Below are 16,806 nucleotides of genomic sequence, written 5' to 3'. Positions count from 1 at the left end.
TGTAAATGACTAGTTAGTCAGAAGTACAGTACAACAAAGAGGTGCATAACTAACTAACAAGAGATGGCATCACAACCAACTAAAAATCAACAAGGAAACACAGATCTCATTCAATCAAACATGTTTCTCTTGCTTGATCAAAATTTCATTCAACTTATTTGTATAAGTCTCTTAAAGAATCATTTGCAAGGAAACAGACTGGATTCCAGTTAATTAAACTAACAAGAGAGAGTAAAACTAGAGTCTAGCAAGAATGGAAATTTAATCACTTTGCAACAGTATTCTCGTCTTTTCAAATAAACACGACTTCCCCACTTCCTTGCAAATTTTCTCCGGTACAAATCTTCTTATGCCTTCTCATATGTGTTTTATAGGTAAATGCCATATTACAGACATTGCACTTAAATGGCTTCTCTCCAGTGTGAATTCTATAATGTTTTGAGAGATTACCTTTCTGAGGAAATGCTTTGTCACAGACATTGCACTTAAATGGCTTCTCTCCAGTGTGAATTCTATAATGTTTTGAGAGATTACCTTTCTGAGGAAATGCTTTGTCACAGACACTGCACTTGAATGGCTTCTCACCGGTATGATTTCTATAATGTCTCGTAAGATTACATTTCTGAAGAAATGCTTTATTGCAAACTTTACACTTGAATGGCTTCTCCCCGGCATGATTTCTAAAATGTCTCGTGAGGTTACTTCTCTTAGAAAATGCTTTGTCACAGACACTGCACTTGAATGGTTTCTCCCCAGTGTGAATTTTATAATGGTTTGTGAGATTACTTCTTTGAGTAAATGCTTTGTCGCAGAAACTGCACCTGAAAGGCTTCTCCCCAGTGTGATTTCTTATATGTTCTTTGAGATAACTTTTTTGAAAAAACACTTTGTCGCATTCACTACACTTGAATGACCTCCTCAAAGTGTGAGTTCCGTAATGTGCTTCAAGGTCAATTTCGTTGGAAAATGTCTTGTCACATTCTCTGCATAAGAACTGTTTTCCATAATTTCCACCCACAAATGACATTTCTCTCGTACCAACACCAGTGTGATGAGTTTTGGAGTCACTTTCCTGAGAAAGAGGTTCATCAGAACTACTGTTTTCGATATGCTCCTCATTCTGCAAACATTCTTTCCCCTTACCTCTTTTATTTCCTTTGCCCTCATTCCTACTGGATCCCAACTGTATGCCACATTCCTCTTCCCCACACATCTTTACACTCTCCTCCTCCTCTTTGTTTACTTCCCTTTTGCTGTTTTGTAAATCCTCCTCAGTCACTGACGCATAAGAGTCTAAAGAATATTTCAGGTCACCTTCACTTGACTCAAATATTTCTGGCTCTGCTTTGAATTCTATTTCTGGCTCTGCTTTGAATTCTATTCCTGACTCTGCTTTAAATTCTATTTCTGGCTCTACTTTGAATTCCATGTCTGGGTCCATGAAAGGAAAGCCATCAACAAAGAGCTTTACACTGCCAACAAAATCATCATTTTCTAATTTGACTGCAGTGTGTGAAAAAGAATCTTCCATTTTGTTTTTTATTGAAAATTATAATAATTCAGATTTCAGTAGGTAGTAGCTTGGCCAGGGAACCAGCCACCTATTAAAATACTACTACTAGAGAGTTATTGGGTTCTTTGACTGACCAAACAGTATTAGATTGGATCCCTCTCTCTGGTTATAGCTTTTTTTTTTTCCTTTACATACACATACACTGAATAACCTGGCCTATTCTTTCCACATTCTCCTGTGTCCTCTTACACCAAACAACACTAATTTTACCAAACAATTCCTCTTTGCTCAAAGGAATAACTATTGCACTGTAATTATTCAGTGGCTACTTTTTTCTTGATAGGGGTAGAAGAGAGTCTTAAGCTAGATAAGCAGCTCTTCTAGGAGGACACTCAAAAAACAAACCATTGTTCTCTATTCTTGGATAGCGCTATAACCTCTGTACCATGGTCTTCCACTGTCTTGGGGTAGAGTTCTCTTCCTTGAGGGAACACTCAGGCACACTATTCTATCTTATCTCACTTCCTCTTTTTTCTAAGTTTTTATAGTTTACTTTATATATGAAAGATTATATTATTGTTGTTATTGTTTCAAAAATATTTTAATTTAATTGTTCATTATTTCTCTTGCATTTCATTTATTTTTTCATTTCCCCTCCTTGCTGGGCTATTTTTTTCTTATTGGAGCCCTTGGGCTTATAGCTTCTTGTTTTTCAACTAATGTCACAAGATGACATCCTCTTAAATATTATCTTCAACAGAGTACAAATATAAAGTTAGCATTATCTCTTGCGAATATCTTCAGTAGTTTACACAAACTTGCCACAAGAGTTGGATGATTATTTCCTTTGGGATGAAAAGTCTGAAATAATAGAGAACAACAATCATTGGAGAACGTCAACATAAAATTGTTAGTTTTCTTAAAGAAAATGACAATTGTTAGTTTTCTAAAAGAAAATGACAAATTTTAAACTACAATAACAAATTCAAAAAGTAATTTATATTTTTCCATCCATAAAAACCTGAATCTTTTAATTAGGGAGACTAATACATGAATTGTACCATCCTTGTAAAGAGAAACCATACCTCCTATAGGGGATGTCATTAAGAGTCACATACCAAGTATAAGAATGAATGGTCTGTACAGATTCATCACCTCCCAGTTTGCATGGAGGATAGGGAGATATACTTCTTTGGATACAAAGAATGGTGCTCTGAAGTTCAACTTTTAGAAAATCTGGTCCAACTACAAAGTAATGCCTCGACCACTGACACCAAGAGAGGGCTAGAGGAATGAAAGAGAAGAGCCAGTTGATACTACCTTTCACTTCTGACTTATGTCAAAATGCTACCATAGGCGAGATGCATCCCCATCCCAAGTGGGAGCTGGGCTGGTTACACAAATGCTCCAGTAGCTACCACAAATGCTCCAGTAGCTACCACAGGTCCAAGCACAAAGATGTTGAAGGACTTGTGGGTATACTTTTACAAATAAAAGGCCATGAAGGTTGCCTGCCTTTCCAGACACCTGCCTTCAACACCTGGTCCTCTAACATAATTCTCTTTAAAGTGAGTGTACGGTCAATACCCCTGAGTATGTGAGCCCTTGACTGTCTGGTCAGCTGAGGCGTACACCCTACGGATCGTTTCATGAAGCCAGAAGAAGACTGTGTTCCTTGACACCTCTTTCTTGGACTTGTCAGTGCTAACAAAAAGTTTCCTACCCTCAGGCCTGAGGTGTCAGGTCCTTTTCAAAGAGCACCGCAAAGTCCTCGCGAGACACAAGAGCACCTCGTCTTTATCACCACTAGATACAAACAGGTCTGCTGGCATATTCCTCATGTAATGAGGACACCAACTATAATGCCCCTGCCAACAGTTTGAGCCAGGACACACTGTGGAGAGAGGCCAAGGCTAAGGAAGAGATGTCATCAGTTTTGAGTCTCTCCAGTCAGAGCACAAACCTGCAAAAGTGCAGATGTAGCGTTCTCTGGCGTGAAGAAGCTGCGCTGAATAGAAAGGGGGGAGGGTAGGAAGATCTTGTTTGGCCTGCTGAAATGCAGTGAATTCTCAGATCCACAAATCAAATCATTCACTTGGTCCAAAGCCAAGACAACTCCAAAGAGGGCTTCAATCGTAGAGGGAGCCCTGGTCTCCTCATTCAATCCGGTTAGCTTTCGAGGGCTCCGGTCTAGAGTTCCTGAGACATGCTACTCATGAGTCCCTCATCTTCCGCCACAGGCAATGGCTAGGCAGCAAACTGGAGAATCTACTTCCCTCTATGAGTATAACCGTTTAGTTCCCCCAACAGACTTAGGCACGTTATTGGGCCTGATAAAGGCCTAGGCAAGCCTAGAGCAACCAGGCGAAAATTCCTGTATGTGACCCACTGACAGTTTTTATCGAAAAAATATGTTTGCTTTGACACAATGCAAACCCTTTCACTCTTCATAGGGAATATGCTTTTGGCAAAGCTGGAAAGTAGCCATAAGACTTTTAGTGAGGTATAACCACTCACCACTAGTTAGCGATGGGGAGTGAGGGTAATGGGGATTACAACAGCCACCCCAGTCAGACACTGGTGATATGATGTCACTTTTGCCTTTGGGTCGGAGGAGTACAGACGTTATGTCTCTCCCCTTTAACAAACTGGATCATCGGAAGGGCGCTCCCAGTTTGATTTCAACCTCAGTAAGACCAGAGGAATGGAGTCTCCCCCCCCCCCAGGTCTTAAGCTCTTGCTAAAAATGCTGTTGATGACTTCGACCCACCCTGGGATCCTATAGGTGCAAGCTCGTGGGTGGATGACTTTCTCAATGATGGCTCAGACCATGGATATATGCTGCCTAACTCCACCAGTCCTAAGATCTATTTCTTAGAACAGGAGTTGGACCACACTTTTGGACAATGCCTTTCTGCATTAGATTTTTTAAATCCTTGGGAGATTCAGTGTGCCCCCCCCCCCCCCACCCTAAGAAGGAGAGGATACTGTCTTAGACCTCCTCTATGATACTCCCAGACTCATTAAGGCTAATACACCTTTGCCCATGTCTTGAGGGGTCAAGGGTCCCAAAAGAGGGCTTATGCACAAGTTGCAGGAGCTTCCCAGTCCTTTTGAATAGGATGCTAAACTCGGTTACTTCTTCCACCATATATATGGAAGAGGTAGTACTATGAGATCGTGGACGACATACCTTCGCCTCTACGTTAGACCCAGAAATCCTGTCTCTAATGCATAGTACATGCTTACAGAAATTGGCAGCATTACTGGTGACGTTCTCTGCATCAGATGCAGTGAACATGGAGCGGGTTGTAAAGTTTCAGATGCAAGCTGCTTCATGGTTGGACTTTTGGCTGGGTTCTATTGGACATCTCTTTACATATGAAGATTTCTTCAACAAACATACCAGAGATGCAATATCCACCTTTTTGCTCTCTGGCACCAGGGCAGTTGAGTTCCTGAATCATCACATGGTCAACCAAATGGCCAACTGGGTTCTGAAATGGAATGATTCCATCATTTCAAAATTCCAGAGGCAAGTACCGAGGAGGGAAGTACTCAAGTTGTGCATTGCATAGATTGAAGGTCCTTCCCTCTTCAATGTGGCAGACATCGATGCAGTTCTTGAGCGCTGGAGGAAGGCTAGTCAAGACTCCCTTCTCAATAAGGCAATGATTTCTCACCCGCACTCCACGGCCCCTCCAGCACAGAGATCGTCACCAGTATCAGTCAGTGACATGAGAAGAGTGCGAATGCCCCTAGGAAAACCAAAGCAAAATGGGGCGGAGGAGGAAGAGGAGGTAAACGTGGACATTCCCGCTGGGAGTGAAGGGCATTTTTCCTACCTGTCCACCAGTAAGGAGATGCCAACAAAGCCTGTGGCAGTTCGCAGGAGCACAGTTCCGAACCTTGGAAGGTCTCCGTCCTCCAAGCAGGATATCACATCCCATTCACACTCTTTCTCCCTTCTTTAACTCTCACCATGCAGTGATGTCACGTTCCTATATGAAGGGATCCATGAAGGGCTGGCCCTTCAGGCCTATATCCAGACAATGCTAAAGAAGAGCACTCTCCAAGAGATCCTAGACATGTCCCCCTGTGTCTACAGTTGACTCTTCCTTGTAGAAAGGTGTCTGGAGGCTGGCGACCAGTTGTCGACCTCTCCTCTCTGAATTAGTTTGTCCGACAAACTCAGTTCAAGATGAAGCCCACAGACGAGGTTAGCAAGGCCGTAAGACCCAAAAACTTCATAATAACACTGGATCTAAAAGATGCATACCTTCAGATTCCAATCCATCTATCCTAAAGAAAGTACCTTAGAGTTTTCCTGAATGATAGGTTATATAAGTTCAAGGTGCTTTTTTTTTGGCCTTTCCACAGCCCTCAGATGTTCACAAGGGTCTTCTCCCTAGTGTCATCCTGGGCTCACAAGAACGGCATTCATCTACTGAGATATCTATACGATTGGCTGATTTTCACAGACTCGGTGGCGACTCTTCTCTGGCACCAAGACAGGCTTCTTGAGTTTTTCTACGATGTGGGGATTGTGGTAAATCCTGAGAAGTTCTCTCTGCAACCATCGCAAAAACTGGTATACCTCGAGATAAATATAGACCCACAACTAGGCAAAGTCTTTCAGTCCTAAAGCAAAAGAAAGAGACTGAGGCAGAGTCACAAATTAAAAAGGGAGCATTGGTAAATTCTAACTAAGCCGTTAACGACAACATGAATCCTTAGGAGGCCGGGCAGACGGTTGTCGATCTGTGACCTCATTGCCATGATCCAGGCTAAGGAAAACAAGTTTTCATCAGTTTCTTACTGGCATCATTAATTTACTAACAAAGCACAAAATAAGTCCCGTTTTGTATGTTCCCAGGTAGCACCCAGAGGGAGGGGACGGATGGAGGTGTTTAACCGGATGCAGTTGCATCACTCACCTCTGCTACCTAGAGTCTAGAGAGGCACCCACAGTCCCTATGAATGAGCAGCCCTTAAGACGAGCAGGCAGTAAGCAGTAGTCAGTAGGCCCACAGCCATGATAGAATTCCTTCAGATATGACTGGCGTCAACACTATAAACAAAACACCCAAAATCTAGCTTTCTATTGTGTGTAACATAGCCGTTCCCCCTCTGTGTCCTTTCTCTCCAAGTATGTCCTGACAAACTATAAACCTGTTCAATTATTATCTACAACTTGTGAGAAACTGATATCATCCAAGTACCTTGAAATAAAAAAAAAGATCAAAGATCAAGCAATTAAGTGATTAAAGACGCTCATTTTAAGAAAGATAGGCTCATATCAACTTACTTAGAAAATAAAGCTGTTTTACAATATAAAAGTCATCTACTTACCATGCTTCTCATTAATGAGTGTGCATGCCACAAAAGTGGTGGCTTTGCCATAAGATGAAGCGGAATGAAAAGAAAAAAAAAGTTGTGTTTAAGAAATGAGCAAAAGACAGAATGCAACAGCTAGCAAAAATACACTCAAAGAGCAGATTCGTGAACAGTGATGAAATAAGAAAAAGAATAGGAGGGGAATGAGGATACCCGCAAAACATTTCTGAAGAAGAAAACACTAAAAGTCCAGCAAAGAAAGCAGTGAATGACTATGGAAGGAGATAGGGGACCAACTGATGTCCCTAGTAAGAATTATGAAAGAATGCCAATATGCTTGGTTTCCCATCGCGGAAGCAACATCATTGAGACTCGCCATCCCAGATGGCAGGCCATGACCCTTTTATGGGGCCCTATCAGCCGACCATCAGAAGCAGTTGGGGTGCCTGCAAATGCCCTAACGATGGAGATCTTCGTCGTTGAATCAACAGCAGCGGGTGCCCTAACAGATACGGCATGCCTACAAAGGCAAAGCACAACTCCAAAAATTGAAATAGGTCCCAAACAGCAACTGTAGGATGGGGACCTAAGGCAACCCACAGCAACAAACCACATTAATTCAGTAACGTGGTACAAAGATCTGTATTGTTTATGATTAATGAATGTGTTGTAAAATTTTGTAAATGTGTAGGGTAACGAGGTTGTAACTCTGTTTTAATTTTCTTTTCTTTAAGTGATGCTGAAGTCAAATGAAGAACACTAATTTTTTGTGTATTGATTGATGAAAGTAACTAGTTAAGTAAAATGTTTTCAATGTTAAAGATTCGAGTAAAGATAAATTTTTCTTAAGAAAATAAGTAAACAATGCTCTAGTTGCTACATGGATAATTGAGAAATTTTTCTTTATTTGCATTGAGTAATTTGTGGATTTCAACTGCATGATTTCTTCATTTTGAAGTAATTAATTTATGTCTGCTGTCTATGACATTAGCTTTCAAAATTTTGAAAAAGTGTGATTGCATGTGGGAAAATTTTGTGGTAAAAAGAGATTAACAATGACAGCAGTTGTTCAATTCGAGAGAGGAAATGCTTCCGTCATGATTGGGATGAAGGATGTTATTATGTATCGCTTGTAATTCAGTGTTAGGAGTTAATGGACAAAATTCTTAGTGATGTCATATTTGCATATTTACTTAGTAAAATTGTGGAGAAAAAGTGTAACTTAGCTACGTTAATTTTAGAGAAATTTCTGTTGTCATATTTGTTCTTACGTAACACGCTGTATTACTGGTAATTAGTACTTGATTCGTTATGAGATGTTTTAAAAGCAAAAGTTAAACCAGTGATTGCAAGCTTTAGTCTTAGATTATCCTGATTAATAAAGATGAGCTTGTTAACGTAATAGTCGAAAGTTTCAGTTGATGACAGCCCATTAAGTAATTAGTAATTTGTCACATGTGCAATTTAAAGACCCTGCATTTAAGTTTCCATATTACAGTGTTCCATAAGTGATTTGTTTCTTTAATATCTCATTCTCATTGTTTAAACAGGACATTGGTATGGAAATCAAGAAGGAAAGTAACGTCAAAAGTTTTAACAGGGAGCATGGATGAATTTTAAATTTAAAGGACGTCTAACTTCAGTTAAGGTGAGATGAATGAAGTGACGCGAATGGTGAGTCTGTGTGAGCCCCTGAGTAAGGCATATGGACGCGCATCGTGTTTTTTTTTTTTTTTTTTTTTTTTCTTTTAATGAAAAGCAATTTAAGATTTTAGTAGTAATATAGGTTCTTTGACTTAGAAGCAAGGATAAAATCTTTGTCTACCAATTCTGTAGAAAATTGTGTATTAAAGAAAAAAATCATAACAAGTAAGGAATTGATTATTGTTAGATGTTACCTGGCATTGTGATAGGAAGGTAAAGAGAATTAAAAGACATGTTTCTTTCTCCATTGCAAGTGTAAGTTCATCCAAGAAATTAAGTCCACAAGGCTTTGGAAAATGAGCGAACAGTAAAGAACAAGTTGCAGTAGAGTTTTTGTAAATTCAGTTGTTTATGATCATTCGCACAAGTATTCGCTTTCTGTGTAAGAACAGATATGTATGACATAGTAATAAACATATATATATATGACAAAGAATGATAATTCAGTAAACAGATGTGTCTTAATTTGTCATTTGTTGTTTAGACCACACTCGCCAGGAGTTCTAATTGAGCCGTTTGTAAATAAGTTGATGTCAGGAAAATCCCAGGAAGGCATCACATGATTACAAACAGATTGGCTAAGCATAATCCATATTTCACTGAGACAGAAAATGAGGAATAAGGGCATATACAATAATTGAAGAATTGAGGAAGTATGCACTTAACTGATTGACATCATTTTTTTGAATAGTAGAATATGTTGTAAAAAGGGAATCGTCTTGTTTAGAATAAAATTTGAGTTAGAGAGTAATTATAACATTGTAGCCCCATTAATTATTGCATATTTACTAAAAGAGGAGTAAAAGATATTCTTATGTCGGATTACATAGTGAAAAGGAAATGAGAAAGATGATTTGTGTGTTTTCATTTTAGCTGCATAATTTTTCGAGTCATTGGGAAAGATTTGAGAACATTTTAGACCTTAATGGCAGTATTAAGAAATGAGTTAATTGATTTCCTGATTTATGAAACTTTTGGTAACTGTTGTGAAAAGTCAAGGGGATTGTCATTAGTATGTAATTCATTTTGAAAACGATTATTTTGTAAAGAAATGAGGTTTAGCATTAGAAATTGAATTCAAGATACAGTAAGGAGTGTATTTCTGGGTCGACCTGTGGCGCCCGGTGAAAAGAGTCCTTCTTATGTATCTTTTCTGATAAAACCTTCCAATTATACCAGAGAAAGATAAAAGCATGGAATGCTGAGGTTACTACCCTCGCGCGAGCACCTTTTGGGTGTCGTGTATAAAGCAAAGGCGCGTGAAAACCACTATTCACAGGTTGTCTTCCATTTAGTTAATTCCTTCGTCAAAGGGATGGGCCGATACAACGGCCCTAGCCAAGCACCAGCGCCACACCACCACGCCACGACGCGAGCGCCATCTGAACAACATCCTTCTTTTGGAATCTTAAGTGTTGAATTTGTTTGTGGTGCTCTCGGTCTTTTTTTGTCAATCGTGGATTTATTTTGTCATGTCCGAAGCTCCATCTTCACACATTCCAATGTTAAGTACCATAGTTTGTTTTGACAGTTTTTTATTGTACCGGGCTTTTGTTTTATATCCAGTATAGTCTGTTTTATTATTCCCGTCTGGCCTTTCATGGCGGCCATTGTTTGTTCACTTGTTTGGGAATTCATCTTTGTCTGCCCGTTTAGTACTCTGTCACTTAGGTTCTTGGTTAAGTCCCTGGCCTTATGCCTTTAGAACCGTTATTATTTTTTTTGTGTGTGTGTTTTTATGCTCATGGTACTTTTTGCTAGCAAGTCCAGCCTACGAACGAGATAGCGATCTAGCTTTGTATTTGTTTAGTACCCGCCCCACCGAGGCGTTCGTCACTCGACTGTGCTATTTATTTTAAGTTTTAGCAGATGCTATTCTTCGATCGTAGTGTTATATGGATGTACATTTTTATTTTATACGTTTATAATAGTGATGTGTGATTTTTAGTCCTGTTTTTGTGTCCAAGAGAGCGAGAGATTGGGGTCCCCGTTTTCTGTTCGCAGTCACGAGTTACCCCTTTCTCTCGTTTTCTTTCTTAGCTCCGGTGGTTGAGCGGATTTCCCGTTTTCCGTTTTGTGCGTTCAACGGGTTCTCCCTCCCTCACCTCTCCCCCTCTGGGTGGATGATAACTTACGAGTTATTTATTTTTCGTGACTTTTCAATTGTTAGCGTTATTTTGGTCCGTGTTTCGTCCTCTCCCCGTTACGGCTCTGGAGTAGTTTATGAACGTTTTCCACTCCGCCTTGAGTTCTACTCCGGCTTGAGGAATTCTCAATGACTTTCGTTCTATTGTTATATTTATATATTGTTTACTACATGGGACGGGCTTCATATTGTTTAGATACGACCCTCCGGTGGCCCTTACTGCGGTCTCCGGCCACGGCCATATCCACAATAGCCATTGTTATTACAATTGTGTTTTTATTCACAATAATTATTCAGGACCTTTCTTCTCCCTCCGGCCTCACCGGAGATTGTAAATACGCTTTGCTATGATCTAAGCCTTAGCCTTTAGCTGCGGCTTGGCTTTTATATCTTCACAATTGAATTATTAGCCACAATTGAATTATTCAGGGTATCTCATTGTCCTCCGGCGTCACCGGAGGTCGCCCATACACTTCACACTTATATTTGCCTTGCCTTTGGCTAAGGCGGCATTATTCAGGACATCTCATTACGCTCCGGCTTCACCGGAGTCCGGCTTCACCGGAGGTCGCCCATACACTTAACACTTATATTTGCCTTGCCTTTAGCTAAGGCTGGTGTTTATATTTATTTTAAGGGCATGTCACTGCTTCCCCGACCCTCGCAGGTCGGCAGATTGCTTTAAGTTATTTATCCTTATGTCATTAACAGACATTAGGTAAATTACAAATATACAAACATTTGGATATTATAGTGCCAACAATGGTATTGGGCGAATAGCGATTTAAACGTTTAGCGATTTAGTCTGTTAGTTTGTACTCACCCCAGGAAGGCTCGATTTAGACTATATCCTTATTTATTGGTTACGTTGTCGTTATTCTTCGTTCTTGGTTATTACAATGACTAAAAAAGAAAAAGAAAAAGGAAAAAATAAAAAATAAAATAAAAGCAATCAATTTTTTACTTTTCTTATATTATTGTGTGATGTTAGCTTTTATTATGTAACCTTGAGAGTGAGAGCATAGGGTGCTTGTTTCTTAGCTCGAGTAAGAGAGGTGAATTTCCCGTTCTCCGTTTTTATACGATCACGAGTTATTCAGGCCTCTTATTATCAGAGTTGATGATAGTACGTTTAATGTTATACACGTTTTATTGATGTGGTTACTGTTAATATAGCTAACACTATTAGTAGGAACGTTGGTGTATGAGTCATTAATTGGGGTCGTTTTATACCGACACCCTTAGCTCCGCCTTGAGTTATGCTTAGCTCCGCCTTGGGTTATACTCCGCTATAATGGATACTCATTGGGTGAGAACTAGTCAGATATTTGGAGTGCAACGGTGAAATCCGGCACTCAGACTCCGGCTGAGGCCTTTTGCACACGAACCTTTGTCATGTTTGATCTCAATTACACCTTTACGGCCCCTTTTTTCATCGAATCTCCGGCTTCGCTGGAGATAACACAAACATTCATTGAGGTTAATGTTATCGTATCGGTGACGGTCACGATCTCACGGTGACTGGCCTTTGCTACCCGATCTCCCGTACAAACAGAGATCAAGCAGACGTCCAGAACCGGAGTTAACAATGTGATACCGATGAGGATTTCACAGTTTCATTATTACAGTCCCTTTTTCATCGAATCTCCGGCTTCACTGGGGATAGCACAGACATTCAGTATTGGGGAATGTTATCGTACCGCTGAGGGTCACGTTTTCATGATGACGGACCTTTGTCACTGGTTCTCCGGTACAAACAGAGATCAATCAGACGATCAGAATCAGGGTATGAACCCTTTTTCATGAATAATCACAATATCGTCATTACGATCCTTTTCATCGAATCTCCGGCTTAACAGGATATCATACAGGCGATCAGCATTGAGGTTAATATTAGATTTCCTCTGGTTCACGTTGTCACTGTGACGGACCTTTGATTGTACCGGGGATGGTTACCGGAGCTCCGGTACAGACAGAGATCACTCAGACCACGGGTGGCCAGTCTTTTGTTTTACCTGTAAAGGAAACGATTTAACATGAATACAAAAAATATATGAACGTAACTATGCCTATATTTATGCATATATTTAATTCTAACTATGTATACATATGGATAAATATCCATACAACATCGTGTTCAAATAGAATTAAATTAATTATGCCTATATTTATGCATATGCAATCCTAACTATGTGTAAATATGGCTAAATATCCATACAACATAGTGTTCAAATAGAAATAAATTAATTATGCCTATATTTATGCATAGTCAATTCTAACTATGTCTAATTATGGATAAATATCCATACAACATAGTGTTCATATAGAAATAAATTTTCCACCCAGTGGCGAATGCGCCAACGGTGTCACATTTCATGAATACAAGTGTCGCACTATACCCCAGAAGATAGTACATTAAATGACTTTTCTTTAAAATTGCTTTTTAAGAGTTATACAGCTGATCCCAGCCTGTGAATAGGATCGCTAACCAAAGTTCAAGGAACATCCAGACTTATGTCCCCTTTCTGTTACAGAAGGTTCGCCTGCATGGTTCCCATCAGGATGATGATGAATCTCTCTGGCCTGCAAGAGAGGCTCTCCGCCCTTGGGTATCGAGGTTGGGAAGGAATGCTCCATCTAGAGGTCCCTATCTCCTCGGAATGTCCTCTCTAAGGTTGGACGACGACCCCATGGACGGGCAGGTAGGTGGGGATGAGTTTTGAACCTTCAGCTTTGCAATTACCTACGTCACCGACCTAGGACTCTTAAAGGATCCTGATGTTTATGTTACCCTGCATAAACCGTGACTGCTAAAAGCAACACATTCTAGGGAAAACCAAGGTGCTATGACGCAGCTCTAAGGTATGGTGGTGAGTCAGTGCCGTTCAGGAACTCGAATATAGGTGGTACCATAAATCTGGATGGCATAGACGTCCTCCCTCTGGGGGACCTAGATTTTACTCCCAGGTACTAGAATTCCCATTCAACGGATTCGTTCGATTGAAAGAGATTGCCTTGGTTAGGTTAGACAAGGTACCGAAGGTAACGGTATTATTTCCTAAAGGGCAGGCCCGATCTGTCTGGACCAGGATGTTGTCAGCCTGGGGGGTACGATAATTCCAAGCTCTGCCCTCCCAGTTCGACCTACACGTTTGTTGGTCTGATCGGGTCAGTTGTGGGAAGTACGTTCTGTCTGAGACCTCTATCAGACAGGAATCGATAGTCGGTTTCCCACTCGTCATCACAGCCTTCCTCTGGTTCGACGCCTTTGCATCTGACTCCCCCTTATCAGGTGGTCTACCTCACTGATTCCCCAGGTACACAGCCCAACCCCGTTGGGATGTTTTGCCTGCATACAGCCCTAGATCCGAACCCTCAGGCTCCTTTCATGGACTCCAGAGAGGAAGCTACAGGAGTAGAAGACAATCCCGCCATCAAGGCGGGCCTAGGAAAAAGGGGGCTCGGAGAAGGGAAGGACCTAGATTCACTCCTTCACAACGCGGTGGTCCCGGTAGGGGGAAGTCTTTACCACTTTCGTGACCATTGGACCTTCGGTCTGTGGGATCATAGCATAATCTCTAACGGTTTGAGAGGAAAATGGCCTCAAGGTCCTCCTCCTCCGCCAGTGACCTTCTCCCAGAAATCCACTCCCGTCCTGAAAGAGTACACCACAGGGTTACTCAAGAAAAAGCAATCAAAGGGATCGATCACTGAAGTTCCAAGCCGCCTGTTCACATTTCCGAAGAAAGGCTTGTCGGCATTGAGAGTGGACCTGGACTTGTCAAGCTAAAGTCTTTCATTCTCTGCGGCAAGTTCCGGATGTTGACTATCTCCAGGTACGGACCTTACTTCCCCGTGGGACCGTCACCACCTCTGTCGATCTTACCGACCGCTATTAGCTTGCTCCTATAGCTTGAAACTTCTCTTCTTATCTGGGTTTCCACCTAAGCAGGAAAGCCTTTGTGTTCAAGACATGCCCTTCGGCCTCAACATTGATCCCAGGATATTCACGAAACTGGGAGAGGCAGTGTTAGAACAACTCAGGAACCAAGAGATACAGATCATTGCTTATCTGGCCGGTTGGCTCATTTGGGCCCGGCCGGCCATAGAAGGCAACAGAGCTACGAAGGAGTTACTTCGATTGCTCGACAACCTGTGATTTCGGGTCAATCTCCATAAGTCTCGCCTGCGACCATCAGACCACTTAGAATGGTTAGCCATTCAGTGGGACCTTTCGAAGCACACATTGTCTCTCCCTTCCAAAAGTAAGAGGAATAGGTTCCAAGATCAAGAATTTTCTCAAGCACAAACAGGTGTCCAAAGAGCCTAGAAAGTATCCTCGGCCTTTTCCAATTCACTTCAGTAACAGATCTCCTATAAAAGCCAAACTCAAGACATCAATCGATTTTGGAGAAAGAGAGCTACAGTACCTATAAGAAGACAAGGTCTCGAAGATCCCCTCTGTCTGGAAAATGAGACTACGCCCATGGTCCAAACTGAAGAACCTCTCCAAAGCGGTTCCTCTACAATTCCCACCTCCACAAGTGACATTCCATTCAGCCGTGTCTCTAAGTGGATGGGGGGATTACTCCGAACATCAGATGTTTCAGGTTCTTGGTCACTCGCCATGAAACAGTCCCATATCAATGTTCTCGAAGCCATGGCAGTGTTCTTGACCCTGAAGAGAGAGACTCCTCCGAGGTCGACCCACATCAGAGTAGTGTCAGACAGCACAGACGCGGTACACTACGGCAACAGGGGAGGATCCAAGTCACCCAACCTGAATCAGATCCTGGTCACTTTCTTTGCCTGGGCAACAGAAAAGAACTGGTTCCTGTCAGCACCTCACCTAGCGGGAGGCCAGGATGTGAGAGCGGGCTCACTATCCAGGACGAGTCCCCTGGAGTCAGAATTTCATTCCGGTGGATACTCAGGCTCGTTCCAGGCATCCAGGTAGATCTATTCACAACTCAGATCAATCACAAACTTCCTTGTTATGTGACCCCAACCCTGGACCCTCGGGCTTATGCCATGGACGCATTACCCCGGGATTGGAACCATTAGAAGAAGATTTCCCTATCTCCCCCAGTGAATCGTCTAAAAACTTTTACACCGACTATGCTCCTTCCGGGGCGCAGTGGCTTTAGTACCACCTCACTGCCCAAGAACAGTTGGTTTCCTCTCTTCCTCGAGTGGAAACTCCGTCCCCTCCGGATCCCGTTCCTCAAACTGACCCGAGTATTCGAAACTCACTGTGTCAGATTACTCAAGAATGGCCAAAACCCTAACTTGGTAGGCTACAGGAAGTTGGCAGCTCATAGAGACGCGAACATTGAACCGGAAAACTATTTCTTCATCGAATCAGACAAAAGGGACTCGACAATTCGCCAATATGATTCGGCCGTTAACCCCCAAAATAGGTGGTCCCCTTGGAAGGTTATTCCTCTTCTCCAAGATACTTCTCTATGTCCGGTCACCACTCTTAGGGCCTTTTTAGCCACGACTGCTACCTGATCGTCTGGCCCCTTGTTTCTCAGAGAACAAGGAGGTACCATTTCCATACGTGGTATTAGGCAATAGATCCTATACTTCATTAACAAGCCAATCCGGGATCATTTCCCCATGCTCATGATATCCGGTCCGTAGCTACCTCCATCAATTATTTCCAGAAGATGGACTTTGATGACCTTATAAAGTTCACGGGTTGGGAGTCTCCTATGGTCTTCAAACGCCACTATCTAATGAACTTACAGGCTCTTAAATACCCAACAGTTGCAGCTGGGAGCCTTATCTCTCCCCAGTGATCTTTTGTTCTTCCTTTCATCCATCTCTTTTCTTCTCCCTCCTACCCGCCACGACGCCGCTTCCTTGGTGGTTCGTTAGCCCTAGTTTATTACATATTACGTTGTTATGATTGTAACTATTATTGATTACCGTTGTTATAGGGTCGGGATATTCTTAGCCATGTCAGTTTTGTTGCATGTTTCCTCTGATACTCGGAGGCTTCCCTGTTATCATGTTTGTTTAACCTTACTCCCACTATGCCCTGTGGCTAGTTTATGTGTTATGCCTACTTACCTTAATTATTTATGATTTTCTTTATATG

The 16,806-nt window shown here is 41.7% G+C and overlaps 1 protein-coding gene across 1 annotated transcript; it reads right to left on the bottom strand.

Annotated features, from left to right (window-relative positions):
- Nucleotides 1-292: 292 nt before the first annotated feature.
- Nucleotides 293-1,531, bottom strand: LOC137619080 (zinc finger protein 501-like). Its single transcript, XM_068349275.1, has one exon. It carries the CDS (start codon nucleotides 1,529-1,531, stop codon nucleotides 293-295), a length of 1,239 nt encoding a protein of 412 aa, XP_068205376.1.
- Nucleotides 1,532-16,806: the final 15,275 nt, after the last annotated feature.

This window comes from Palaemon carinicauda, chromosome 25, assembly GCF_036898095.1.
Source record: "Palaemon carinicauda isolate YSFRI2023 chromosome 25, ASM3689809v2, whole genome shotgun sequence".
NCBI lineage: Eukaryota > Metazoa > Arthropoda > Malacostraca > Decapoda > Palaemonidae > Palaemon > Palaemon carinicauda.
This window is presented reverse-complemented; position numbering and strand designations above follow the sequence as displayed.